This window comes from Serinus canaria, chromosome 8 (assembly GCF_022539315.1).
Source record: "Serinus canaria isolate serCan28SL12 chromosome 8, serCan2020, whole genome shotgun sequence".
In the NCBI taxonomy this organism is placed as follows: Eukaryota; Metazoa; Chordata; class Aves; order Passeriformes; family Fringillidae; genus Serinus; species Serinus canaria.
The window spans coordinates 23,132,109-23,158,286 of NC_066322.1; the positions used below are offsets into that span (position 1 = coordinate 23,132,109).

The window sequence follows — 26,178 nt, forward strand, 5'->3', positions numbered from 1 at the left end:
CGGAGTGAGCTGCAAGGGCAAGACATGATTTGGAGGCTTTCTGACCCCTCTTCTTATCTACATCCTAACTTCAGGATCAGATCAGTCACACCAACAGTGACCCCAAACATCCCTAAAGGATCATTTCCTGCATAACTCCCTGAAATCTGTTACGCCTCTGAGCTGTTTTATTTCATTCCTTCAGGGGTATTAAACATTCTTTTTTTTTTCTGAGAAGTCTCTCAGGAAGCCCGAGAACACTGAAAAAGAACTATTGTTTAAACTGAAACACTTTGCTCGGGAAACACACCCTACTCAGCAGCAAGCTAAGAAGAAGATGGTTCAGGCAGGAGCCGGTGGAGGGGCGCTGGAGGGCCGGCTCGGAGAGCGGGCCCGGCTTCTCTTGGCCCCTCCCGGCCGCCGTCTGGCCCTGCGCAGGCGCTGCCGTGCGGAGCTGCCGCGGGCCCGGCGCCGGCTGGAGCGGGCGGCCGTGCCCCGATGCCCGGACCCGGCCATGGGGGACGTGAAGAACTACCTGTACGCCTGGTGCGGCAGGAGGAGGGTGATGCCGGCCTACGAGATCCGCGCCGCTGGCGGCCGCGGCCGGCAGACCTTCCTCTGCGAGGTGCGGGCCTGGCGCTGAGGCAGCGGGCTGGCCGTCCGCGGGGGGCTGGCGGCTGTGAGGGGGACTTAGGGCTGGGCCGGGGAGGGGACTGGCGCCCTCCGGGGCCTGGGCGGGCTCTCTCGGGGATCTGGGGCCCTACCTGGGGGTTTTGCTGGGGGGCTGGAGGCCGCGACGGGAGCCCGGGCTCTACCGGAGGGAGCTTGGGTTCAGCTCTAGGGGGCCAGGAGCTCTGCCGGGGGTCTGAGGACCCTGTCAAAGGGAATGTGGGCCCTGCCCGGCATCTGAGGTCCGTCACGGGGTCTGGGCTTTGCCGGGGGTCTCGGGGTGATGCCGAGGACCCTGCCAGGCGGCACCCGGGGCTCTGTCCCAGGGAACGTGCGGTCAGTGCCGAGGGTCTGAGAGCAGGTCTGGCAGCTCGGTCAGAGGGAACCTTGGTCCCTGCTGGGGGTGCTGCCGGGGGCTGGGCTCTGCCAGAAGGAGCCGGGGGTCTGGGGTCCTGTTCGGCCTGGGTAGGAATCACTGGAAGCCGAGGGCTCGGCAAGGGCGGGGGCGCTTTGAGCCAGAGTGTCTTGGCTGAGTGCACTGAGGTGTGAAAGGAGGGAAAAAAAGGAAAAATCCCGAATGATGTTCTTACAGGGAAAACAGTTTGGTTTATTTAAAGGTGGTGTGCATCTCTGCACTGTGTGTGACCCTTCTTACAGTCAAAATAATTGGTGAGGGGTACTATATGTCATCTTTGCTGAGAGCTTTGGTCTGCTCTTGAACGTGAGATGAAATGTATTAAGGAATTCTTGTTGGAATGGTTGCTACTCTGCATGCTCTAATGATAGTTTACTCCTACCTCTAGTTATTGGGGATGTGGGAGCTGTGAATTCAGGTTGACTCTGACAGGCAGCTCACTAATTGTGAGGCCATGTACAGAACAGATAAATTCATGAGTGATGCCATGGATTTGCACTAAACACCTTAAATTTGCCATTTTGCCCTTCCCTCCCCTACTTCTCTTCTGTGTCAGTAAGAAAACAAAGAAACACAGTGGCATTAAAGCAATTTTCAAACTATTTTAACTGGTTAAGCAAAACTCAGATGGAATGGTTGTATGAATAGATATATTCACAGAATCATGGAATGGTTTGGGCTAGAAGGGACCTTAAAGCTCATCCAGTCCCACCCCCTGCCATGGACAGATACCTTCCACTATCCCAGGTTGTTCCAAGCCCCATCCAACCTGACCTTGAGCACTTCCAGGGATAGGGCAGCCACAGCTTCTTTGGGCACCCCGGGCCAGGGCCTCACAGGGAGTAATTTCTTCCTAATATTCCATCTAACCCTGCCCTCTGTCAGTGTGAAGCTGTTCCCCCTTGTTCTGTCACTCCATCCTTTTTGTAAAAAGTCACACTATACATATTGTGTATTATACAATATATCAGTATTGTACTGGGTTTGATGTGTTGATGCCCCATGATTATCCATGGAAGTGAAAGGATCAGTCTCACTGAAACATCTCTCTTGCTGGTTTTGGCAGCCTGGTAGGATGGCTGTGAATCTTGTATGGTTATTATGTAGTTGAAGGTACCATTGTGCAGGGTGTAGAATTACTGTTCTAAAGTAAAAAAAATCAGAAATAAATCACATCTGTGTAGTTGGAATATCATGGAGCTATGGCTGAGTGGACACAAGGTCACTCCTGTCCTTGTTGTCCAAGGGTTTGGGATTTAGGTTGAGGAAAGGGACCTTGTGCAGAGTTTGCTGTTGTGTGTTGCCAGAGCCCCTTCCTACATTTATTTTTCTTCTTCCACAAGGTTTTGGGAAGCCCTTGTGCTCTGAGAGAAGTTCTCAGAATGTGAGGGCTTGCTTTTAAAGACTTAGAGAAATAGATAGCTGTATATAATGGTATGTAACAATAGTTTATAATATTATTTCTCCTGTACTTACCAGCAGCCAGGATTTGGTGTTCCTGTGGGTGTTCTGGCCTCCAAGCCCCTTTCAGCTGCACATGAGCAGTGTGTTGTTCCTTGCAGGTCCGAGTGGAAGGCTTCAACTATGTTGGCATGGGCAACTCTACCAACAAGAAGGATGCACAGAGCAATGCTGCCCGAGACTTCATCAACTACTTAGTGCGGGTGAATGAAATGAAGAAGGATGAAATCCCTGCTTTTGGAGTAAGCTGATCTTTCTCCTTACCAAAGACTACTCTGTTGTTGGGCTGCCATGCTCCCAGTTGTGTTTCATCCCTGGAGTTCAGTCTGGTGCCCCTGTGCAGTGATTAATGTGAGGAGGGCTGGGGCACATACAGAATATCATGGAATTGCGGAATCATTTAGGTTGGAAAAGACCTTTGAGATTATCAGGTCCGACTGAATGTTGTAGGATGGTCTGGCAAATACAGCTGCATGTTGTATTTACCTGATCAAATTATGCAAAGCTGGTGAGGCTGGAAAGAATTCCGAGTCCTGCTGTGAGGTGCAGCCTGGCTTTCAAAGTGCTGAGTACTCACGCCTGACATTGTGAAGTCTTAGGGCCAAGTTCTAATATATAAATATGATATGTATAATCCTGTGTGCTTTAAAAATAACCAAAACCAAACCCAAAAATAATAATAATCAAAGGTATATCAAACCAGACATGGAAAATCTGATGTTTTTAAACCATAATTGCTTCAGGTATGTAACAGGATCACTACTTTTTATGATGTTTTGTGAACACTCAGCAGTGACTATCACTTAAAGGCTGAGGAAGAGGAGAGTAACTGTCCTTACAGCAAGTGTAGAGAAATAAATAAAGCATGAAGTGTTTCCTGTTGAGAGGGAAGGATCTTCCTCTAGTGCTCCACTGAGGATATATGAGTTTTCTGAGTGGCAGCAGCCACTCTACCTCATCAGCCTAGGTGGAACCCAATGGGAACAGGACTGCTATTTTGGTTTTAATGTGCCAATTAGTTTCTTGGCAGTTCAGTGTTAAAATATTCACAGTTCTGTTACTATTGGGATTCCTTCTGAGTAGTAACTAATGTATATTTACTGGGGATAACTGTTGCATGGTGTTGCCTGAGGTCTTTAAACTTCCTGAACAGTTTCTAGTTAAATAGTAAAATGACTTGTTGCGCACCAATGTGCTGAGGTTTTCCTTCATTCCCTTCCCTAGCCAGCAGCAGGTGATAACCCCACTGGAGGACAGGAAGCAGCTAGAGATGTCACTGGTTCCAGTTCAGCTGTGGGGGGACCTCTTCCTCCACATTTGCTTTTAAAAAGTGAAGTAGGTAAGACTGAAAACTGTTATTTCTGTGTATTTGAATGTATTTTGGGGGTGTTTTCTCCCCCAAATTGCAGCACTCTGCAGACAGGACACCAAAGTCATAGTTTTGAGGCAGAGGTGTGGGTGACTGCATGAGATCTGAGGGACTGGTCTGTCAAGATGGCCAGGCAATGCCTCTCCATTGCTAAGAACATGTTTTGGGGAGTTATTTTACTTTATTTAATTTTTTTCTGTGTGGTAGGCAATGGACCAGGTGCAGCACCTGGAAACTGTGGCAGTCATGGAGCTCAATGGGATCGGGGTGCAAACTTACAGGATTATTATTCCAGAAAAGAGGAGCAAGAAGGGCAGGAGGTAAGTCATGTAGAGATATTCTCCTTTAGTTGTAAAATAGGTATCTTTCACCCCCTTTAATTTGTTATTTGCATTTATAACCAAGGTTGCAGTTTTCTTTTGATATTTTGCTATTAGTTTAAGCTGTAGATTTAAAGCTGTAGATTTATTTGTTGACTTTTAATGAAGTTAATTTGTTTAAGCTGGGGACAAATAAATCCCTCTGGATAGTCTAAACATCCAGGATTTTGGATAGACATTTTATTCTGAAAATAAGGAATTACTGAGGACTTTTTAGCATTTTCTGTGATATCTTAATTATTTTATAGCATACAGGTGAATTACTTAATCTTTAAACTGGTAAATTATACTCTTTTTTTTCCATATTAGACCTCAGAGTCAGAAGTGGACTTAAATGCAGATGTTCACGGAGGTTGGACCTTGGAAAATGCCAAGGCACGTCTGAACCAGTTTTTCCAAAAGGAGAAGATCCAGGAAGACTATAAATACACTGAAATGGGGCCTGATCACAACAGGTTTGGTAGTTTCAGTCACTGTCTGTGTGTGAAGGGTTCAAACTGTTTTTGATAGTGGTTGTTCACTCTTACTTGCCACGTTCTGGTTCTTTGCCAGGACCAACAACATCCCTAAGTATTGATATGGGGGTGAGGATCCTCAGTGCAGAGATCTGAGGGATTGTAGAAATTCCTGAGAAATTCTGGATATGCAGCTTTTAAACTGATTTCTGTCCTCTAGTCAGCTGCTGGGGTGTCGGTTTCTGTGAAAAGAGAGCTCAACTGCTTTTGGTAATTGTTCTGTAAGTGTTGTTGCCTTTGTGCATTTTAAGTAAATATTAAATTTGCTTGTGTAGCAATGTGCTTTAAGGACATCTTATTTATATTTTTATTTACAGATATTATTACTATTATATAATATATATTTATTATAATTCATTTTTTTGGCAATAGAATCTTATTTTGAAAAAAGCAGTTTGGCAGAATCATCCCAAAGGAATTCTGAGAGTCTTAAGTTTCACTTAAGACCAGCTGGATATTACTCTTTTTTGACTTTTAGCCTTTCCACCAGAGAATTTGCACGTGCTTCTCCCAGATGAAAGTAGTTCATAACAGATTGTGCATAAAGAATTGATGGTTTTTATTATTTTATCCCTATTAGGAACAGTCTTCACAAATCATCCAGATGTTAGGACACTGTATTATTTCTGGTGAAATATGATGTTTTGTGGCTGGAAACAATGGCATGCTGCTACTGCTGGATTCTCCTGAGTGGGTTTGGGGTTGGGCTTTTTTGCATTATATAAACTTATATATGAGAGTTATGTTTTTAGAAAGACAGGAGAATTTTCCTATTACAGCCTTCTCAAGAGAGTCTCACTTGCAGGACTTATAGTATTCTTTTGTTAATGAGTCTTTCAATCATTTGGAGCATCTAAAAGATGTCTGTTGCTACAGAAAGTTGTAAATTCTCATTTAAAACCTGTCTTCGAGTCACTTCATCTCAATTTGTGTGTCTCAGGCAAGGCCATTTCCTTCAATTGAGTGATATAAAAAGTTAGTTTGGACAGTACTAGGAATGTAAATTATGCTTGTTGCAGGCGTAGCTTCTGAACATTTCTTCTGTCTTGTAGTGTAGGCACACTGTGTGTGGTAATTGGGAGTGGGGCTGGCCCAGCCTCATCCCCAGTGGGCACAGCTGTGAGCAGCAGGTGAGCAGCACTGACAGCAATGAGCCATGGAGTGCCCAGGGGCACTGAGCAACCACCCAAGGGAACAGAGGGCACACAGGGGCAGTGCATCAACAGGAGGGGATAAAAGGTTGGGCTAGAGAACCGGAAGGCAGAGGCTTGCAGCCTTTTGAAGTGACATGGTGTTATTGTGTATGGGTGAATGCTTAAAACCTGTAGTTGTATGATGATACTCTGTGTGTCATGGCTGTCTCAACTTTGACATAATGCTGTGACATTGTAGCTTAGGGATTACTTGTGTAGCTAATTTTTTGCTGCACCTTCTGCAGTATTAAACCCCATGTATTTAAAAATATCTAGTCTTGAGCAGAATGAAATTATACTGATGGCAGTATGTTTCTCAGCCTGGCTGTTGTTCTCCTGGAGTGCATTTCAGAGTTTCCTATATACATTTTGTTCAGGGAAGGGTGTGTGGATTGCCCTGGATGGAATGGCAGAAGGGGCTATTCACTACCTGCTGCAATAAATCAAATAGGCATGAAACAATCCTAATGTGTTGTAGGGCTCATTGAGGGACTGTTGTAAGACTGTTGGATTTAACCCTATTGGTGTGTGTAACAGGAGAGAGATGTTTTTGGAATTTTGAGAGCATAATAAAGTTTAGGTTGTTGGGTTTTTTTAAAGAAATACCAGTTATCATGCATCCTGCCAATCTGTTTTGGGTTTTTTGAGGTAATGATCAGAGATATAGATTATAAGAGATATGTCAGCCATGCTCTCAGAGGTTTGTGGTCAATTAATCATACTCATGGTCTGAGAACTTAGTAATAGCTGGAAAATTTGAATTGGGAAACTTTAACTCTGATAGGAGGGTATAAGTTGTAAATATAAAGATGGCTGTCCTAAAACTCAAAGCGTGAGCTCATGTTAAGGGATGGGATGTGACTTTTCTGTGTTGGGATGTCTGTGCCTCCTTCTCTTCCTGCTGAAGACCCACACCACAGACCTGTGCCTGCTCACACACGGGCTGCTGAGGCTGGACTAGGGAATCATGTGGGATTCTGCTGCAAACTGATTTCTGGTGTTGCTGTTCTCCCCTCAGGTGGAGGAGAATGAGATTGAATGCTGACTGTAGGCCTGGCTGAGAAACATACTGTCATCGGTGTCTTAGGTGGCTGTTGTGTCCCTGAGAGCCAGTGGCCTTTGACCCCTGAAGCCACTGTGCCTGCAGGTCAGTTCACTGATAGCACAGGAAGGAGGGCTAACCTGAAATTTAAATCACTCACTTAACCTCTCTTATTGTTTGTTTGCAGCAAAAAATGAAGGATGCAGGTGCAAGGTGCAGCCTCCACCTGTGCAGATACCAAGGCCTAGTTTCCAAAGAGGATTTCAGTCCAATAAATTCCAGTCATGCACCTTGAGTCACATTTGCCAGTTTAAATCCTGTCTTACAAGAATTCAGCTTTAATATTTCATGTGGCAAATACAGGCTTAGGTTTGGGATTCTTAAAAACATGGTCATGATTTCTGTTCTCCTCTGTTGAGGATTTTTTTTAAGCCTGAATTCTTCCCTGTGAGGGTGGTGAGACCCTGGGATAGGTTGCCCAGAACAGCTGTGACTGTCCCATCCCTGGAAGTGTTCAAGGCCAGGTTGGATGGGGCTTGGAGCAAGCTGGGATAGTGGAAAGTATCCCTGCCCAGGAGATTGGAATGAGATGGTCTTTAAGATCCCTTCCAGCCCAAACCATTCTATGATGAATATGCCAGTTAACCTTTAACTGAATTGGTTACATGCCTACTAAGCAAGCTGTTGGGTTTGCTACCAGTTACCCTTGAGTAACTATTACTCTGTTACTCAAGTTTTGCTGTTTCTAGAATATGGCAATAAGGGAATGGAAATTGATGCAAATTCAAATATTCTGTCTCCTGTTCAGTTAAGTATCATGCTTTTGACTATATGACCTGGTTTGGTTTTGTTTATGCTCTGAGCTGATCAAGTGTGTGGCAAAAAGCAGAGTAACGTATTAAATGTTGCATCTAGTCATTAAACACAGGCTGTTTGTAGGTTACATTAGTGTTAGACCAATACTAATGTGGGATACAGTGAATGGTACATTGGGATGCATGTTAATGTTACTTCCCACCTGCTTAATAACTGTTGCCTAAAACTTGGACAGCTCAGAGCATATTTCCTAATGATGTGGCTGTAAATTTCAGTGCTGAACAGTGGCATATTCAGAACTCTTCTTATCAAATGTACTGGTTCTGTTGATGACAGGTCTGTTACCTACCACCTTGGGGTTAAAGGAACTAAGCAGTAATACTTTACCTTGGTCATTGGTGACTGACTGAGGACAGAGATCTTTGCCTAGAAATATTGGAAAGACTAAGTACGTTTGCAGAGTCAGCTATTGGTAGCTGTACCTTTGTGTTTGTTCTTTCTCTTGCAGGAGCTTTAATGCAGAAATGAACATTTATGTGAGGCAGCTGGGCAGAAGTAAGTGCTCCTATTTATTTTTTAACTTAGCAAGAGATGGGTGTTGATATAGAGGAACATTTGTGGGTACAGAGTTTATTACACTTATGTGTTGGAGCCACTTCCAGAGGTAAAGGATCATTTGCGTGATGTTGCTGGGTGGTATTGGGCAGTCTTACTTCCTTAGGCACTGAATGCAGAAAAACTTCAAAGGATTTAGCAGTAAAGTAACATCACACAGCCAGTGTGAGCTGGGCAGTGGAGGGGCCTGGTTGGATTTTATGTTGGAATTCTGGATTTATCAAGATTTGAGGGTGTCCATGAAACCTGGTGTGAGTGTACAGTCAGGTGGCCCAGTTCAGAGTAGTGTCTTCTGTGGAATGTGCTTGACTCCTGTGCTGCTCCAGCTCTGACCTTTGTGTGCTGCAGGGATTTTCAGTCGTGAGCACGGATCAAACAAAAAGCTGGCAGCGCAGTCCTGTGCCCTTTCCCTGGTCAGACAGCTCTACCATCTCGGTGTCATTGAGCCTTACTCTGGGCAGACAAAGAAGAAAGGAGAATCGGTGAGTTTGGCAGGAGGGACAGGAATTATTGCTTTCATTTCATAACACAGAAGCACTCTCATAAACAGGAGTGAGTTTAGAGTTTGCTCTCCATATTTAACATCTTACAAGCTATTAATAATTTTTATTCTTTAGCAACTGTTTCTTTTCTGGTGTGTGATTTGGATCAGAAATATAACTTCATGGGATTGGAACAGTAACTAATTTTACATTCTATTAAATTAAAAAGGATTTGTAACAAATGCTATTTTCAGTATAATTTTTCTACAAGCTTGAATATTTCTGTTTAGGCTGGCTGTTTGGATTAATTGTCTGTCACATGAGCATTTTCTGGCAATTCTAATATATGCACACACTCACACACCAAGGAATATATGTTACTGTGCTATTTGGTTGTAAGTTTGGGAACGTATTCCTCTGGAACTGAGCTCAGATATTTAAAAATCCTTATTCAATGAAAAGTCAGCAAAACATTCCAAGAATGTGAATTCTGAACTGATAATACTCTTTGGCCCTGTTTCATGAAGTGGTGTTTGATAGTTCACTTGTAATAGCCCACAGTTCTGGCTTCCAGTGCCTTTTTGTGTATAATGGCATGTAGTTTTTAAATATTTCCTAGTTGGAACCCTTTGAGGTGTCGCTGTCTCCTGACTTAGAAAATCAGCTGCAAAAGACTGTACGGGAACTGTCCCTGGAGATCGTGCCTTTGGTGAGTGTTTGGTTCAATACTTCAAGGATGGACCATAACACCTGCTCATTTAATCATTTATCTGTCTTTGCCCACCCTCTTTTGCATTTATAGCCTGAAGATCCCGCTAACCCAGTTCTGATCAACGTTGGAAAGTTGGCCCATTTTGAACCATCACAGAGACAAAGTCATATGGGAGTTATTCCCTGGTCACCACCTCATTCCAACTGGAACCCTTGGACTGGCTGCAATATTGATGAGGGTCCACTGGCAAATGTAAGACAACTTAAAAAATTGATCTGTTGCTCGATTTCCCTGTGCTTCCAGAACTTCTAAATGCTTCTCCTCCACCAGGATTTAAAGTATGAGCTGTTTCAAAGGAGAAGACAGTCCATTGATAAAGTTTATTCCCTTCTTGACCTGGAGGCAGAGAGTTCTTTGTGTTTACTTCATGTATTACCAGGTCTTGACCAGCAGTGTCTTGAATGTCCCAATTCTCTGCTTTGTCTCACCTTTTGCCTGCTATTGTGCAGCCAATGTTCATAATTGAAATTACAAGGAAAGTTCATGGGCATGTCATTTATAATTCTCTGGCCTCTCTTTCCCGTACTTCCATGCTCAGACCCTTGTTCTGGGAGGAGAAACTGCTCCAAGCCAGTGCCACTACAAAAGCAACTAACTTCCTCACTTTTTGTCATTGCTAGTCCCACTCAGCACAGAACAAATGAAAAGCAACAGTTTGGCATGATAAAATGAAGGAGAAGGGAAAGAATTACTGGTTTGCCAAATTTGGAGGGTAATTCGGTCAGAAAAGACTCTCGGGGCAGGAACTTAATTTTCCTACAACATTCAGATTGCTTATGGCCATAATAATAATTTAATTATTTCTCTACTGGAGTTTTTTCCATAAATTACATTACTTTAGTATTGATTGTTATATATTGATTTTTTTAAATTATAGGGAAGTAATTTAAATTTAGCTGTTGCTGCATGAAACACATAACCAAGATGTACATTGCAAGTTGAGCTGGTTTCAAATCTCTTCAGGATTTACCTGTGCTAGTTCTGACTGGAAAAGCTGACTTAGTTGCTCTGAAAACAGCTAGCCCTTTGATACCAAATTTGCATTTCTTCAGATTTCTTTTGCAGTTGTTAGGCATTGCCTTATGAATTCTCTTCAAACTTATACCTTTTCAGCTACTGTTTGAAGGGTGGGTTTGCATTTACATTAGGTCATTACTTGTATTAAAAACTCCTGTTTAAATAATCATCTTCTTGGCTTACTGCTGAATAGGGTGTGTTTCTCAAGCAGTCAAAGTGCTTCAGTTTAAACAGTCGTTCATTTTCAGTGTTGTTGGTCTTTCTGAGAGAATTCTTAGGAGATGAATGTTGAATACACTGGAATGAATGAAATAAAACAGCTCAGAGGCATAACAGATTTCAGGGAGTTATGCAGGAAATGATCCTTTAGGGATACTTGGGGTCACTGTTGGTGTGACTGATCTGATCCTGAAGTTAGGATGTAGATAATAAGAGGGGTCAGAAAGCCTCCAAATCATGTCTTGCCCTTGCAGCTCACTCCGGAGCAAATCAGCACGGATCTGAGGAGTGATTTCATGTACCGCCTGGAGCAGGATCAGGAATTACAGAGGGTGAGTGTGTGTCCTGTCACCTGGCATCCTTGTGCTGGGCTCTTCCTTTTCCAGAAGGGCTTGAACGTAACACCAAGTGTAAAAGGCTGCATTTCAGCACACATACACAGGACGTTTTCAGAAGTGCTGGGTGTTCCACTGGGGTGGATGTGGGGGTGAGGTGTGCTGTGCCAGGAAAAAGTACAACCTGGGACCTGTTCTTTGGCAGTTTTTCCTTTGGGAAAGGGAAAAGTGTAGAAAAGTGAGGCAAAGTATAGCTGTGGAGCAGAACAGGGTGAGTTTTGGAGATTTTGGAAATGTCCTGGACTTTTTTTTCCAGATCCAAGAAGAGAGAGAAGCTTTACCTCTGAAGAATTTTGAAAGTGAAATTCTGGATGCAATCCATCACAATTCTGTTGTTGTCATCCGTGGTGCCACTGGTTGTGGCAAAACCACTCAAGTGCCCCAGTACATCCTGGATGAGTACATCAGAACCAACCGAGCTGCTGAGTGCAACATAGTGGTGACACAGGTGAGGAATGTGTGGCCACTGCTCTTCTGTGGATATAAGAAATCACCTGTGGCTTAGGATAAAATTACAGAACCTTGGTATGGTTGGGATTGGAAGGGACCTTAAAGCTCATCTTATTCCAACACCCTTCCGTGGTCAGCAATGCCATCCATAAACGAAGTTGCTCCAAGTCCCACCTAACCTGGTCCTGAAGGGGATTGAAGGATGTGTTGAGGAACCTCATTATCATTGCAAGACATGCTTCATAAAAGATACCTCCTCAGCAATATAAGTAGGAGAAACCTCAGCATCATGTGTCTTTTCATTTGGAATGTTACTCTTGAATGAATTTTCAGTTTGGATTACCTGGCCTGAACCTTGCCCAGATGAAAACTCTCAGCTGATCAAGGGGAGATGATTTGGGAAAGAGCAGCTGGTAGTGTCCATATATCCTTATATCTATCCTTTGTGAAAAGAACCCAGTGCTGTTACAATATTATTGTTCAACGATTACTTTGTAAAGAAATTTTAGGACAGGACACCTGTAGCATTTAGGATTTCCTTTATCACTTTCAGTGTGGTATTGTGATAAACTTCTAAAACCTCTTCATTAAGTTAGGGAAAACTTTTGCACCCCTCAGCCCCGGCGGATCAGCGCGGTTTCCGTAGCGGAGCGTGTGTCCTACGAGAGGGGGGAAGAGCCTGGCCAGAGCTGTGGGTACAGTGTGCGCTTCGAGTCTGTGCTCCCTCGGCCACACGCCAGCATCTTGTTCTGCACTGTAGGTCTGTATTGCATCCTTATGTTTGGAGTTTAGCAAGGGTCTGAGCTCTGAGTTAGCAGCAAAAGCAGAAATATGGTTAGATTGAAAGTTTTATAAAATCTGCTTAGAAGATTGAAAAGGTTTTTTTGGATAAGTTTGCTGGCATGCCATTGTGCAAAGAAAAATTAAGATTTTTGTTCAGAAGTCTGATAATACAGGTCTGATAGCACACAGAAATAATCCCATGAAGAGATAAAATTGCCATGTATTGATTGTCCTTAAAAGACAAAAGGGAAAACAGCACTGGGTGGGAAAGATGGAATAGTCTCTCTTGTGGTAATGCTTTGTGGCCTTGCCATCACTTGTACAAAGGAAAGCATGTCAGTTAGAGATGGCATTGGAAAAGGGGCTGTGCAGCCTACACACTTCCTGATTTTTAAACCAAGGGCTGGGAGGTGGAAGGTTGAACTGTTACATGAACATTTACCTTCTGTCTCTGGTTTAGGTGTTCTTCTGAGAAAGGTGGAGACTGGGATCCGTGGCATTAGTCACGTTATTGTTGATGAGATCCATGAGAGAGACATTAACGTGAGTTAGCTGGTGATGAAAGTCTACTCTCTGTATGCTTCTGTTCTGTTTAACTTCTGTATGTGTTTGTGTGTAGTAGCCAACATGCAAAAGGAAACTGTGTCTTAATGAGTGTCAGATGTAAGTTTTCCTTCTTGGGTAAGATTTTTTAGAACTCTTCATTATTCCTTATCTAAGTAGCAGAGTAAGGACCTGTGCTTCCTTGCTGCCCTCTGACTGTTCTCCTGTTAGGATCCCCGGTGTACTGGTCCTCTCTGGAAAACGGAATACTGGAGTATAAACACATCTTGTCCGAGTGGGGGAGCACACTGAATGACACTGTTATTTTGGAGTGCTGTTTTTACTGACACTGTTGTATTCACAGAACCTGCAGCCTTAATAGTGATACATTGAAATTCAGGATTTACAAGAAGTAAAATACAAGTTGATTAGAATTAGGAGATGCATTGTATATAATCTGAAATGGCAAACATTTTCTGTTCCCTTGATTATCTGTATAGTTTTCAGCTTTGTCATACCAAGAGTGAGAGAAACCGTGAAGTTCTGACATGTTGTTTAAGCTTGTCTGGGCAGAATTTGGGGGCTCATTTGAATAAAATTGCAACAAACATTTTTCTAATGCATCTCTTAATCTACTAAATGTATGTTAATGATGTAAAATACAAGCTTGGAAATTGGGAGTGAGATTGGAGTTTTGTCTATTGAGCTAAGTGAGTGCCTAACTAAGTACATGGCAGAACTAAATAAATGTGATATTTAAACAGAACTACAAACATCACACATACCTGCACTGAGTAATTCCTATTTATTTTATGAATTATGGCTACTTTATAGGTAAGCCAGGTTTAAAAATACCAGGGGTTGTAATGTGTTGTTAGGAAGGAAACAAACTATTTTTGTAGAAAAGAAAAACCCTTCTTTACACTGGAAATCCTAAAAACTACTTATCCCAGGCATGTCAGTAGTTTCAAAATAAAGCACTGACAACTGTTTCTGGTTTTAGAAGACTTTTGTTCCACTTGTTACATCTCTTGCTCAGTAAATGTATAATTCCTTATAGTTTCTTGGGAAGATACAGATTTTTATAGCTGTGATGCTTATTCTCTTTCTCTGCAGACTGACTTTCTTTTGGTGGTGCTGAGGGATGTTGTTCAGATGTATCCTGAGGTCAGGGTTGTCCTCATGTCTGCCACCATTGATACCAGTATGTTTTGTGAATACTTCTTCAACTGTCCCATCATCGAGGTCTATGGCAGAACCTTTCCTGTACAAGGTAAATCCTTGGTTGCACTTCCAGAAACTGCTTGGGTTTTCATTAATCTTGCATTCATACTCTGAAATATCCTGGTTTATTTCAGGAGACTCCTGAGAAGTGGTGTAAAGAATTATGTTCCCTTGCACAGGCTTCCAGCAGTCAGTCCTTATCATCTGTCTGTTCTTGCAGATTATTTTCTGGAGGATTGTATTCAAATGACTCAGTTTGTCCCTCCACCCAAGGAAAAGAAGAAGAAAGAGAAGGATGAAGAAAGTGGTGAAGATGATGATGTATGTTTGAATTTTAAAATGAGAAATCAAACAAGGGCCATTTTTAGTACTCCAGCTTGAGTGTAATTCATTTGGCACTGTTGAAGTGAAACATCTCTAGCACCTTTCCTATTTTTAATCAATATGAGATTGCTGTTAACTTCAGCAGTGGAACTAAATTTTCTTCATGTCCTTGTAAACTGAAGATTTTCGTTTTCATTGAAGCTAAGGTTCTCATGTTTTGTCAAACTACTTCTCTTTAAAGCTAAAACTGAAATGCTTTTGAAAGTGAAGTTTAGTAACCTTGAAAAAGAAATAGAGAAATATGAGCTTGGTGGTACCCTCTTAGGGTGAAAATATAGATTCTCTCCTTTCTTCTCTTGCAGTTGATATTTTCAGTGCTTACACACATTGTCAAGAAAATAACAGTTTTATTCAACTTTTAATTTTGAAACTTTTATTTGGGCCACTTAATTGAAATCTTCTTTTAATGGCCATTTTTTCTTGAAAGATATCTACCCAAATTTCATTTTCTTATTTGCCTGGCCAGCCAGTCTCCATAGTTTGAGTAAATTAATTTATATTAATTTATATTACTTCCTTTGTGGTATTTTTCTTTTGTAGGCCAACTGCAACCTTATTTGCAGCGATGAATATGGCCCAGAAACAAAGCACTCCATGGCTCAGCTGAATGAGAGAGAAACTTCTTTTGAACTCATTGAGGCTCTGCTGATTTATATCAGGACTCTGAATGTTCCAGGAGCTGTCCTTGTTTTCTTGCCTGGCTGGAACTTAATCTATACCATGCAGAAGCATCTAGAAATGAACCCACGCTTTGGTACAAGCAGCTGCTTTGTTATATTTCATCTTTTCCCAAGGAAACTGCTGACTGAGTGAAGATGGGAGTTGGATGAGTGGCTTAGGGAGCTAATTTGTTGTGAGAGTGAATGGCCAGAAATGTTTATGTTGAAGAAAGAAGAAATAAGATTCACATAGTAGTAGTTACCAACCTTTTGTATTCTTATTGTAGGAGGCCACCAGTACAGGATTTTACCTCTGCATTCCCAGGTTCCTCTGGAGGAGCAGCGTCGAGTGTTTGATCCTGTGCCTCCTGGGGTAACCAAAGTACGGAGCCTTCTCTCTGTGCAGTTCTCCTGGGCTTTTGGGGAATGTACTGCTGACTTCTCTAATAAATTCTGTACTTTATCTTGCTGGGCATTATCAGCTTTTTCAAACCAAATAACATCACTTTGTATTTCCTGGTTTTTATAGGTTATTTTATCTACCAGTATTGCTGAGACCAGCATTACCATCAATGACGTGGTCTTTGTAATCGACTCTTGCAAGTGAGTTCATGAAGCAGCTTTTTGTTTCATAAAGCCTACCCTTGGGAATGCAGAAGAGGTTTTGGGAGTGCACAGAAGTGCCTTGTGTTCCCATGCTCCCTGAGCTGAGTTTGAGGACTCTAACTCCCTCAGGACAAATCCGCATTGTCTTTAGCTGGTCAGCACAGTGACACAGTGTGCTGACATCTTAGGGGATTGGGTTGGTCACGCTGGCACTATTCATGTGAGGTGTCACTGGGTCTCCACACCAGTTTGGTAGATGTCATCTCCCAAAGGAGTTTTACAAACTCTCAGTGTCTGGCTGATGATAAAGAAGAAGGTTTTTGTAGTCTGTTACAGTTCCTGCCTCACTGTGCATGCTCTCTGAGAAAACTACACACAGAGAGCTCATGAATTCATGAGAATTTTTTGTTTTTTGCACAGTTGTGAGAACATTATTCTGTGCAATATTTTGGGACACTGCTTTAGAAAGAGTGTGATGCTTTAGTTTCCTGACTAACACAAACCAGGGGTGGTTGGCTCCGTAGAATCAGTGTGGCTGCAAGCCATAAAATAGGAACTAATTTGGTAGGGATGAAGATGAAGAATGTTTGATCTTTAGTGGTGTTTTTCCTGTAACAGGCAAAAAGTGAAGCTGTTCACTGCTCACAACAACATGACAAACTATGCCACAGTCTGGGCATCAAAAACCAATCTGGAGCAGCGGAAAGGCAGAGCTGGGCGCGTGCGAGCCGGCTTCTGTTTCCATTTGTGCAGCAGAGCTCGCTTTGAGAGGTGAGGCTGTGCTCTCCAAAAATACCCTCAGGGAATTCTCCCATAACTGTTGGGTGCTGCTTTGGGTCAGACTGGGGAAATCATTGCAGAAAGCACAGAGAGGAGATGGATGATATTGGGTCAAAAAAAAAAAAATGTTATGCTTTTACCCATAGTATGAGGTGGATACATAGTTTATGATTTTAGTATTAAGAGTGTCACCGCAACCTACCAAACTTCTCAAGAAGAGAGCAATGCTGCTTGGGAATTGAGGCAAGGGAAAGGGCTTTGTAATGAGGGCAAGGCTCTATTCTGCCTTCAAACACTGGGTGCACGTGGCATTGCCGTGTAACAAGCCTTTTTGTCATGAAAATGGTAAAAAGCAGAGATGGCAGATATTAGTTTTCTCTCCATCCCCATTCCATGGCCAGGAAGCCCCTTCATAGTGCTCTAGCACATTCTCTGTTGCTGAAACTTTTGACCTCTCTGCCATACTGTTTTTCCATTACTAGAGCCTTGGAAATATCTTTGCTGGTTGGAGAACACAGCTGTTAGTTACACTCTTATCTCTCTCATGGAAGTTTCATTGTCCCTTTCTCTGGCTGTTACAGCAGCTGTGTTTTGATGTAAACTCTTGAAAGTCTCAGCTGATCAAAAACTCTCATTGAATTTCTCAAATTTATTTAGAACAGTTGTTGAGTACAGTGCAATGATTTTAATTAATAATTTTTGACAGTGAACTGATTTTAGGCTACTGAAGTAATCATGGTTTTAAGGTTGCCTTCCTTCAGAGAATATAAACCCAAAATATATAAGTTCTTTGTTGGTTAAGAAAGAGAGCGTGTGTGAACTTGTACAGATCGTTTTTCAAGAGAAATCATCTAAATTGTGTGCCAGCTGAATCAGGGTAAATGTTCAAGGTGTTTTGAAACCTTTTCTAGCTCCATTAGAAAAGTGCTTTTATGTAGAGCAGGCTGAAAGCAGGTTGTCTCTCAGGAGTATAAGAGCTTCCTTGTCAGAGCAGGAGTGCATTGTAAAGGACAAATGTGGGGCTGGACACAGCCATGCTGCTAACTGTGCTCCAGCCCTGCCGGCTCTCTGTGGTCAGCTCATGCTGGAGCCCACAGTGGGCAGTGGAGATGCGAGGACTATTGCCTCTGCATTCCAGTGTGAATCTACCCCAAAGGAGAATGGAGAAGTACAGAACTTTGTGGTAGAAGAGCCCAAGTTGCAGGAGCACAGAGAGAGCCGATGGGTGGGCTTGGAGACAGAATTTGCTTTGGAGGGCAGTGGTTTCTGCTGGTGGAATGACCCCTCATGGTGATCAAAGCCTGTGTTCAGAGAAATGAGACTTGGTTCTCATTGCAGACTTCAGACTCACATGACGCCCGAGATGTTTCGAACGCCCCTCCACGAGATCGCTTTGAGCATCAAGCTGCTGCGCCTGGGAGGCATCGGGCAGTTCCTGGCCAAGGCCATCGAGCCGCCCCCTCTGGACGCGGTGATTGAGGCGGAGCGCACGCTGAGAGGTACCCTCGTGTGCCCACGGGGCTGGGCAATGATCCTGGGCCGGTGGAACTGGCTCCAGGTGGTCTGCCATGTGTGTGATCTCTGCCAAACGCCCTTACCACCTCGGGGTGGATTGCTGGAGCAGCATGTTCTGGCTGACACAGCAACCTGGAGGCATCGTGTGGGTGGCAGTGGCTTGTGCAGCTGAAGAAATACTTGAATTCCCAGTGGAGGGTCATTCCTTTAAGAAACTTGAGCCTTCAAACTTGAGGCTTGTTTTGTTGTTTTACCAGTAAGTTATGTTAGCTTCCAGCTTCCTGTTTTCCAGCTGTGGCATTGCTGTGCTTGGCATAGACTCAGTCCAGTGCTTGAGGCAGTCACAAAGCTTCTATAAAAGTACTGAAAAACAGAGGTTGGTAGTTTATTAAATAATTACCACTTATTACAGTTTGCTGACCCAGTATCTCAGATTTTGTCAAGAAATTAAATCTCCAGTTTATGAATCGGCATGAAAAACAAAAAAACTGCCATGTGGGTTAGGTTGTCTCCCCACTCTCTTCAAGGAACTAACTAGACTGAGTAAAGTAGAACAGGGAAGAACTCTAAATTTGTGCTTTAGATGTAAAGCATGAAAGTGACCTCAACCTCAGCACACTTTGTAAATGTCACTAAATAAGCACTTCCTACAATTTTTAACAACGGAAATATCTATTTCATTGTTTATTTTATAGTAGAATTGTGTGCTGAGCCTACGTTGCTTGTATACAGGAGGGAGACCAGAATGAAAAAATATTGCTGGGGATACGTAGTCAGGTTTAATAACTTTCTGTTCTGAGAATCATTAGTACTTTTCACACTGTGCAGCTGAGAACTGCAGAGCCAGGGGAAAAGGCAAGTGGTTTTGGTTCTAACACTAAATAGCTGTGTCTGCAGGTACCTCCCTTTCCTGGATGACCTGTGATTTTTCAGTGCAGGTACACTGCTAGTATGTTCTTAGGAAGGTGAAACATGTTATTCTTCAAAGTATTCTTTAGGCTTTTGGGTTCAGTAGATACCAAGAAAAATTGATTTTATGATGGTCAAGGAACTCTTTTTGTTTCATTTCCCATTTAATTGCTGGGGCTACAAAGCTGCTTTTTTTATTTTATGTGAAAAAACCTTTGGTAGCTTTGAGGATTAATACAGGTGATGATTTTCAGATAATGGGCAGAGGAAAGGCAGGTAAAGCCTCCAGGAAGAGAGTTGGTGGTGTTATCTAAACATTTCTGGGGTTAGTTAACTCTCTTTGATAACAAGGGATCTTGTTTCAGAGCTTGATGCCCTGGATTCCAATGATGAGTTAACACCTCTTGGAAGAATCCTGGCCAAACTTCCCATTGAACCTCGTCTGGGCAAGATGATGATCATGGGCTGTATATTTTAGTAAGTTGAGTGGTCTCAGTGGTAATGTTCTTGTTTCTCTGAGTTCCTGAGCCTCTTGCAAGAGAGTAAAACCAATATATATAGATGAGCAATAAATGCAGCAGCTGGAGAGAGGTGAGTGAATCCTCATGGGAGCAGAGAAGAAATAACTTTTAGTGTGTTTTAGGCAATGAAGTGGTCATGAAATTCAGTTAAAGGCAAGACACCAGAGGAGGCTGAGTATTTCTGAATTAGGAGGGGGACTTGAAACACCTAGGCATAACAGTGAACTAGAGGTGAGGAGATGCAGAATTTAACAATGAGATAAGGAGAAAAATCAAATCTCCACATTTTGCTTTAGTAGAAGATCTGTTCTTTCTCACTGTGATGGCTATAGGGTCCTATGATTATTGTAGGGATCTTTTCACCAGAAGAAGGTGGTGTATGGATGGAGGGGAGGGCAGATAGAGCTAATTTAAAATCCACTTCCAGGGAAGTTTGTTTGTTTGTGTCATTGAAGAACTTTAGCAGATAAAGGCCAAATTCCTAAGGTCTCTAGCAGAGAAGTTTTCCCTGGTATCTGCAGCTTGCAGCAGGTGCTGGCAGCACTAACTCTGAATGACCCTGATCCCTTGGTTCCTTCCAGTGTGGGAGATGCTGTGTGTACCATCTCTGCAGCTACCTGTTTCCCTGAACCTTTCATCAATGAAGGCAAACGCCTGGGTTATGTCCATAGGAATTTTGCTGGGACCAGGTATTCAGATCATGTAGCTTTGCTCTCTGTCTTCCAAGCCTGGGATGATGCAAGGTATGTTGTCTGGCACAGCATGTGATGGGAGGTGAAGAACACAGGGTGAGCTTTTCCTTGTCTTGGTCAGGCTTCTAATTCCCTCTGTTTATTTTTCAGAATGGGTGGTGAAGAAGCAGAGAAAAGATTTTGTGAACACAAAAGACTCAGCATGGCCACTCTTAGAATGACTTGGGAAGCAAAAGTCCAGCTAAAAGACATACTCATTAGTTCTGGCTTTCCTGAAGGTGATTTTGATTGAGTTCAACAGTTTAATGATTGCATTTTTCATTCTGAGAGGATAAATAAATAACCAGGATAGTCTGTGTTGAGCACCCAAGCATAAGGCGAGTATAGTGAATTCGCCATAACACTACTCTACTTTTACAGCTGCATTCAGGGGGAATTTTAGTGTTCTCTCCTAAAGTTGTGGTGGCTGTGGTACAACATGGAGTTTTTGGAGGTTGAGGTTAGAGCTGCAGGATTAAAAATCTGTTAAACCGGTGTCCTTGGAGTGTTACCTCCCTGGCTTTCTTTCTCCTTCACTTGTTATATCTCCAAAATGTGCTGTGCTTTCCCCCTTCTTTCCACAGACCTTAGTGGGGAGTCTGTGATCTGAACAGGGCTCTGTTCTGTGACTTCCTGGGTTTGTGCTGCAGGAGGGATGTGCAGCAGTGTGCCAAATTACTCAATTTTCTAGAGAAAAAAATTCTTAAACTTGACCAGGTTCTGATTTTCCCTAATGTTGCTGAGGAGCTCAGTGAATTGGCATGACTGCCTGGATTAAGCAGATGTTTATCTCCCCTCCTTTTCATTTTTTTTTCTCTTCAAATTCCTTTAATTTTTTTCCCCTCGTGCTGTTAGGATCACTGCTGCATTTGTCCGTAACTTTTTTCTGGGCAAGATGACTTGAAAGCAAGCCACCAGAGACCCTGGGGGAGATTTGTAACAAATGAACTAATAAAAACATCCATTTTAACCTCCCCCAAAGATCTGTCTCCGAAACAAATGTAGTAAACACAGTATGGTACAGCACATTCTGGGCAAACCCATTTCTCCTTGTTTTTGAAGAGTTTGAGAGAGGAAAATACCTCTTTGTAGTAGTATCTTTCAGCTTTTCATTCTCCATTAAGAAATAAAAAATTGAATCTAGAACTTCAGTGCTCTGAGTGGAGGTCATTGGAGATAACATCTAGCAGTTGATTCAATCAGAAAAGGCATTGATCCAGGATCCTAAACAGCTCTGCATTGATCCAGGATCCTAAATAGCTGTGTTGTGCTCTCCTTCATGTCCCATGGATTTGAGCCACCCCTCTGTTCTCTGCCAACAGAATGTTTGATGACTCAACCATTTAACAACACTGGCCCTGATAACAACCTGGATGTTGTAATCTCCCTGCTGGCTTTTGGGGTCTACCCCAATGTCTGCTACCACAAGGAGAAGAGGAAGATTCTTACCACTGAGGGGCACAATGCTCTAATCCACAAATCATCTGTCAACTGCCCTTTCAGCAGCCAGGACATCAAGTATCCATCACCCTTCTTTGTTTTTGGAGAGAAGGTACAGACTTTGGGTTTATTCTTGATCATGTGCTGCCAAATGGTTCAAGAGGCTCTATTTTGGTAAAGAAGTCATAAGAAAAAAACCTGACTGCAATATTTACCTAGTTTTAGTGGGGAGGAATAGAGGTGTTGTTTGTTGGTTGGTTTTCTTTCCAGAAAGTAAATGTTACAAGGTCCTGGTGTCACTCAACCTCCTTGTAACTTCCAGTCAACCACTTTCAGTAGAAGTGCACAGAAAGTTCCTGTGAGTTTTGTTACGACAGACAGGTCATAGAGAAAGATCTAAATCATTATCTTCGTTAACAGTTTGTTTTAGGAGCTCTTCCATACTAATTATGCATCAGAAAATTTTTTTCCTTATCACTTCTGCTGCTTATGAATCCTGGGAGAAAACAGGAACATGGCATATGGCAGTGGGGTGCTCCTGTTCTGGCCTGTGTCATCTCCCAAGGACAATTCTCATTTCCCAAGCATCACCCAAAAGATCTCCACGACTTTTTCCTCCATCCTATGAATTTGTTGTACATTCTGTGTATGTCCATTGCACCCCCTGTGAGCTCCTGTGCTCCAGTGACAGCCATTGTGAACTCAGCTGCTACTGCTCAAGGAGCAAAGGAAAACAATGTTTTTGTGTTTGGTAATAACCAGAATTTTAAATCCTTTGGATACAGGGATTTTGTCTTGACAGTCTGGATTCCCAATCCATAGTTCAGTGCTGTGGTGAGGCTTTGCTGCTTCTTCACCCTTTGTATCAGGATCCCAGGAGGGGTAGACCTTTGATCCACCTTGACCATCTCTCTCAAGTGAAATTCCCCTAAACCCAGCAAAGGACTTCTGAGCTCAAAGAGTTTTGCTTTTTTAAATGAAAGTACACACAGCAAATGGAGAGTGACTAAGATGGTGGCTTAAGAGTGGCTTAGAGAGCACCTAGGTGAGGCTGTGATGTAGGAGTATTTGTGTGCAGCTCTCTTTCTGCCCATTAAGTACTTTTTCTCTTCCCCTTTAAACTGAGGGGCAGGAGCCATGTAGCCAGGGCTGTTATCTCTGGTTTGATGCTGTCCAAGCTCTCAGTTCAAGCTCAAGGTCACTGTAACATGACACAGCAGTGACTGCATGGACATCTGGCAACTCCGTGAGTAGGAGCCCACTAAAGCTTTTCATCACAGCCTGAGTAACTGAAGGGTAGGAAGAAAATTCAGATGTGCCCTGGTCATTTTAAGGCTGGCAAAGTATGAGGTGGCTCTTGCAAAAGCTACATAGCTGCAGAAAATGAATATTTTAAAATGGAAGATAGTTTTTGTTGAGGTTTAACACCAGCCTGTGCTGAATCCCTGTAAACCTCTGCCTGGCATTCAATTTTGTATGTGCACATGCTCTTGTAATTTTCTAACGTTATACCTATCTTTATTATGTGTTATTTGGGGTTTTTAAACAGAATTCTCCAGTTTCAGTACCCAGAGCAAGGTGCAGAGCTCTTGTTTTCCATTTTAAGAGTAATTTTCCTCTTTAACTTGCAGATTCGAACACGAGCCATCTCTGCCAAAACCATGACCTTGGTGAGCCCACTGCAGCTGCTCCTCTTTGCTTCCAAGAAAGTCCTGTCAGATGGGGAGCTCATTCTGGTGGATGACTGGTATGGATCTGCTTGGTGCTCAGAATCATGGAATCATGGACTGCTTTGGGTTGGAAAGGACAAAGCTCATCCAGTCCTGACCCCCTGACTGAGGGGAAGTGCAGCTACCACAGAGCAAATGTCTGTAGAACAGGGATCCCAGAGCAAACTGTGCACCACAAGTGTGCTGGGAAGGCATCACCTTTCCTTCCTGTGTGGAGGGGACAGGTTTGTTTGTTTCATGCAGATTATCTGCTTAAACTGAAAACAGGACAAGGCAATTTCCATAAAAACTGCTGATATTTTCCTCTTTAACTGAAAGGTGAAAGGCACTATGTGTTTTCAACCTCCTCCTGAGGCAAAGGCTGAGGAAACCTTGTTTTCAAAGCATAGAAACAGCTTGAGAAATGACAGTGTAAATTTTATGGCCATCTGGTAGTGTAAATTTTATGGCAATCACCAAATAACATCTGGATGGTTGTTTTGTTTTTTCTTTTTTGCTTTTACCCCCTAGTCAGTAAAACAGAGGCAAAGAATTCCTTAATCTTAATTTGCTAACAGTTTGAGGGTTAGACCTTTCAAAATCTTGGAGCTTCATGTTTTTGGTTTACTTTATATTTCTGTATCTTGCTGTTTTGATGCAGGAGGTTACATGTTGAATTTATCCAGTATAGAATGATAGAATCGCAAAATGTTTTGGGTTGAAAAGAACTTTAAAGCTTATGTCAGGTAGACCCCTTCCAGTAGACCAGGTTGTTCCAAACCCTGTTCAACCTGGCTTTGGACACTTCCAGGGATGGGGCAGACACAGCTTCTTTGGGAAATCTATGCTAGGGCTCTCACCACCCTTACAAGGAAGAATTTCTTCCCAATATCCCATCTAACCCTGCCCTCCATCAGTTTAAAAGACTCCTCCTTGTCCTATTGCTATCTGCTTGTATCTCCTTTTGAAAGCCCTCCTTAGGCACTGGAAGGGGCTCTAAGGCTTCCCTGGAGCCTTCCCTTCTCCAGGCTGAACACCCCCAGCTCTCCCAGCCTGTCTCCAGAGCAGAGGAGTTTCAGCTCTCAGAGCATCTTCTTGGCCCTTCATTAAATTTCAAGAGCATATTTTACCAGAAGAACAGTTATGTTTTAACAATGTCAAATTGTAGGGATCTTTCTTTCACTTCCTGAATTTCTCACCCCTTCAGTGACCAATTAGAACTTCAAAGATTAGAATATAGATTTGTAGCTCAATGAGAAGCCTCTCTGCAGAACCTCTTCCTTCCCAGGTGCTCCCTGGCAGCCATGGCAGCTCTAACACCCTCTTTGTGCCGCAGGATCAAGCTGAAGATGCCACACGCGGCGGCCGCCTGCATCACGGCTCTGCGCGCTGCCATGGAGGCGCTGGTGGTGGAGGTGACCAAGGACCCTGGCATCGTCCGGCAGCTGGACCCCGCCCACGAGCGCATGCTGAACGTCATCCGGCAGCTGTCCCGGCCAGCGGCGGCGGGCATGGCACTCACAGCTGCCAGCACCAGGTGAGAGCCCCAGCTCGGAGTTGAGCATGGGGGCTGCAGGCTGTGGTTTCAGCCCCAGTGAGGATGGGGACTGCAGGCTTTGGTTTCAGCCCCAGTGAGGATGGGGACTGCAGGCTTTGGTTTCAGCCCCAGTGAGGATGGGGACTGCAGGCTTTGGTTTCAGCCCCAGTGAGGATGGGGACTGCAGGCTTTGGTTTCCGTGCCTGTGCTCTGAGCATGTGTGAAATGCTTGCACTCAAAGCCTGACACGGAGACATCACTGCTTGTTTGCACAAGGACACACAATTCTCAGGAATAAAGGCCATCATCCCTTCTTCCAAAACACAAAACACAAATTATCTTTTAAAGAAAAGATAATCCTTATTTATTTTGGGTCAATCTTTTCCTGGAAAGGAAACACATATTTGGCTGGGCTTGCACCCCTGTGTTGCCCCTTGTCTCCATCCCTTGCTTCTGAAGCAAAGGAAACTTTTCTGAAGTGGAAAAGGTGCAAAAGTGCAACTGTGGTTCAACCATCATATTGTGTTCACAGAAAATCGAGGTGGCTTAGCAGAGGATCGTGCTGTTTCCCATCTTTTAGAGGTGCAGTTTGTGAGATTGCCTCAAGTGTGTGGTGTTGTTGTTGGCCAGGTTCGGGGATGGCCCCCGCCCGCCCAAGATGGCTCGCTACGACAACGGCGCTGGCTCACGAGGCTGGGGAGGTCACAGGGGCAGAGGCTACGGCGGCTACTCCAGCTGGCACTCGGCGGGAAGAGGATACCCAGGGAGTCCTGGGGGAGGCTACGGAGCTGGGGGTGGCTGCCGAGGAGGATACCGAGGAGCAGGCAGGGGCTACCGAGGAGGCTATCGCGGAGGGTGGTAGTCATAGTTCAGGGGAGTCTTTCCACTTCAACAAAAGTGTGTTTCCTTCCCAAATTCCTTTCTTCCTCTTCCCGGTTTGTATGCCTTTTTGGGTTCCTTAGTACAAGTACAGCTCTGTAATATATCATGCCGTTAGGGAATTCCCTGCAAGTTGTATTATTTTTAATAAAGAGTTTGTTTCTGAAGA

At 43.4% G+C, this 26,178-nt stretch overlaps 1 protein-coding gene across 3 annotated transcripts; it reads left to right on the forward strand.

The window, feature by feature from the left end:
* The first annotated feature begins 408 nt into the window (after nucleotides 1-408).
* On the forward strand, nucleotides 409-26,178 carry DHX9 (DExH-box helicase 9). Of its 3 annotated transcripts, none has more exons than XM_050977499.1 (27): nucleotides 409-604; nucleotides 2,626-2,766; nucleotides 3,749-3,863; nucleotides 4,101-4,213; nucleotides 4,583-4,728; nucleotides 8,348-8,394; nucleotides 8,803-8,936; nucleotides 9,556-9,645; nucleotides 9,739-9,900; nucleotides 11,199-11,276; nucleotides 11,596-11,787; nucleotides 12,408-12,549; nucleotides 13,033-13,115; nucleotides 14,232-14,388; nucleotides 14,560-14,660; nucleotides 15,264-15,477; nucleotides 15,670-15,764; nucleotides 15,912-15,985; nucleotides 16,607-16,759; nucleotides 18,107-18,267; nucleotides 19,558-19,669; nucleotides 20,295-20,456; nucleotides 20,556-20,683; nucleotides 21,767-21,996; nucleotides 23,516-23,631; nucleotides 24,930-25,130; nucleotides 25,663-26,178. In XM_050977499.1, the coding sequence occupies exons 1-27, from the start codon at nucleotides 494-496 to the stop codon at nucleotides 26,090-26,092; spliced, it is 3,888 nt and encodes a 1,295-aa protein (XP_050833456.1). In that variant the 5' UTR covers nucleotides 409-493; the 3' UTR covers nucleotides 26,093-26,178. The 3 variants fall into 3 exon arrangements, with proteins under 3 accessions (XP_050833456.1, XP_018767575.1, XP_050833457.1); XM_018912030.3 differs by having other exon boundaries at nucleotides 25,761-26,178; XM_050977500.1 differs by lacking the exons at nucleotides 409-604; nucleotides 2,626-2,766; nucleotides 3,749-3,863; nucleotides 4,101-4,213; nucleotides 4,583-4,728 and adding an exon at nucleotides 7,001-7,128.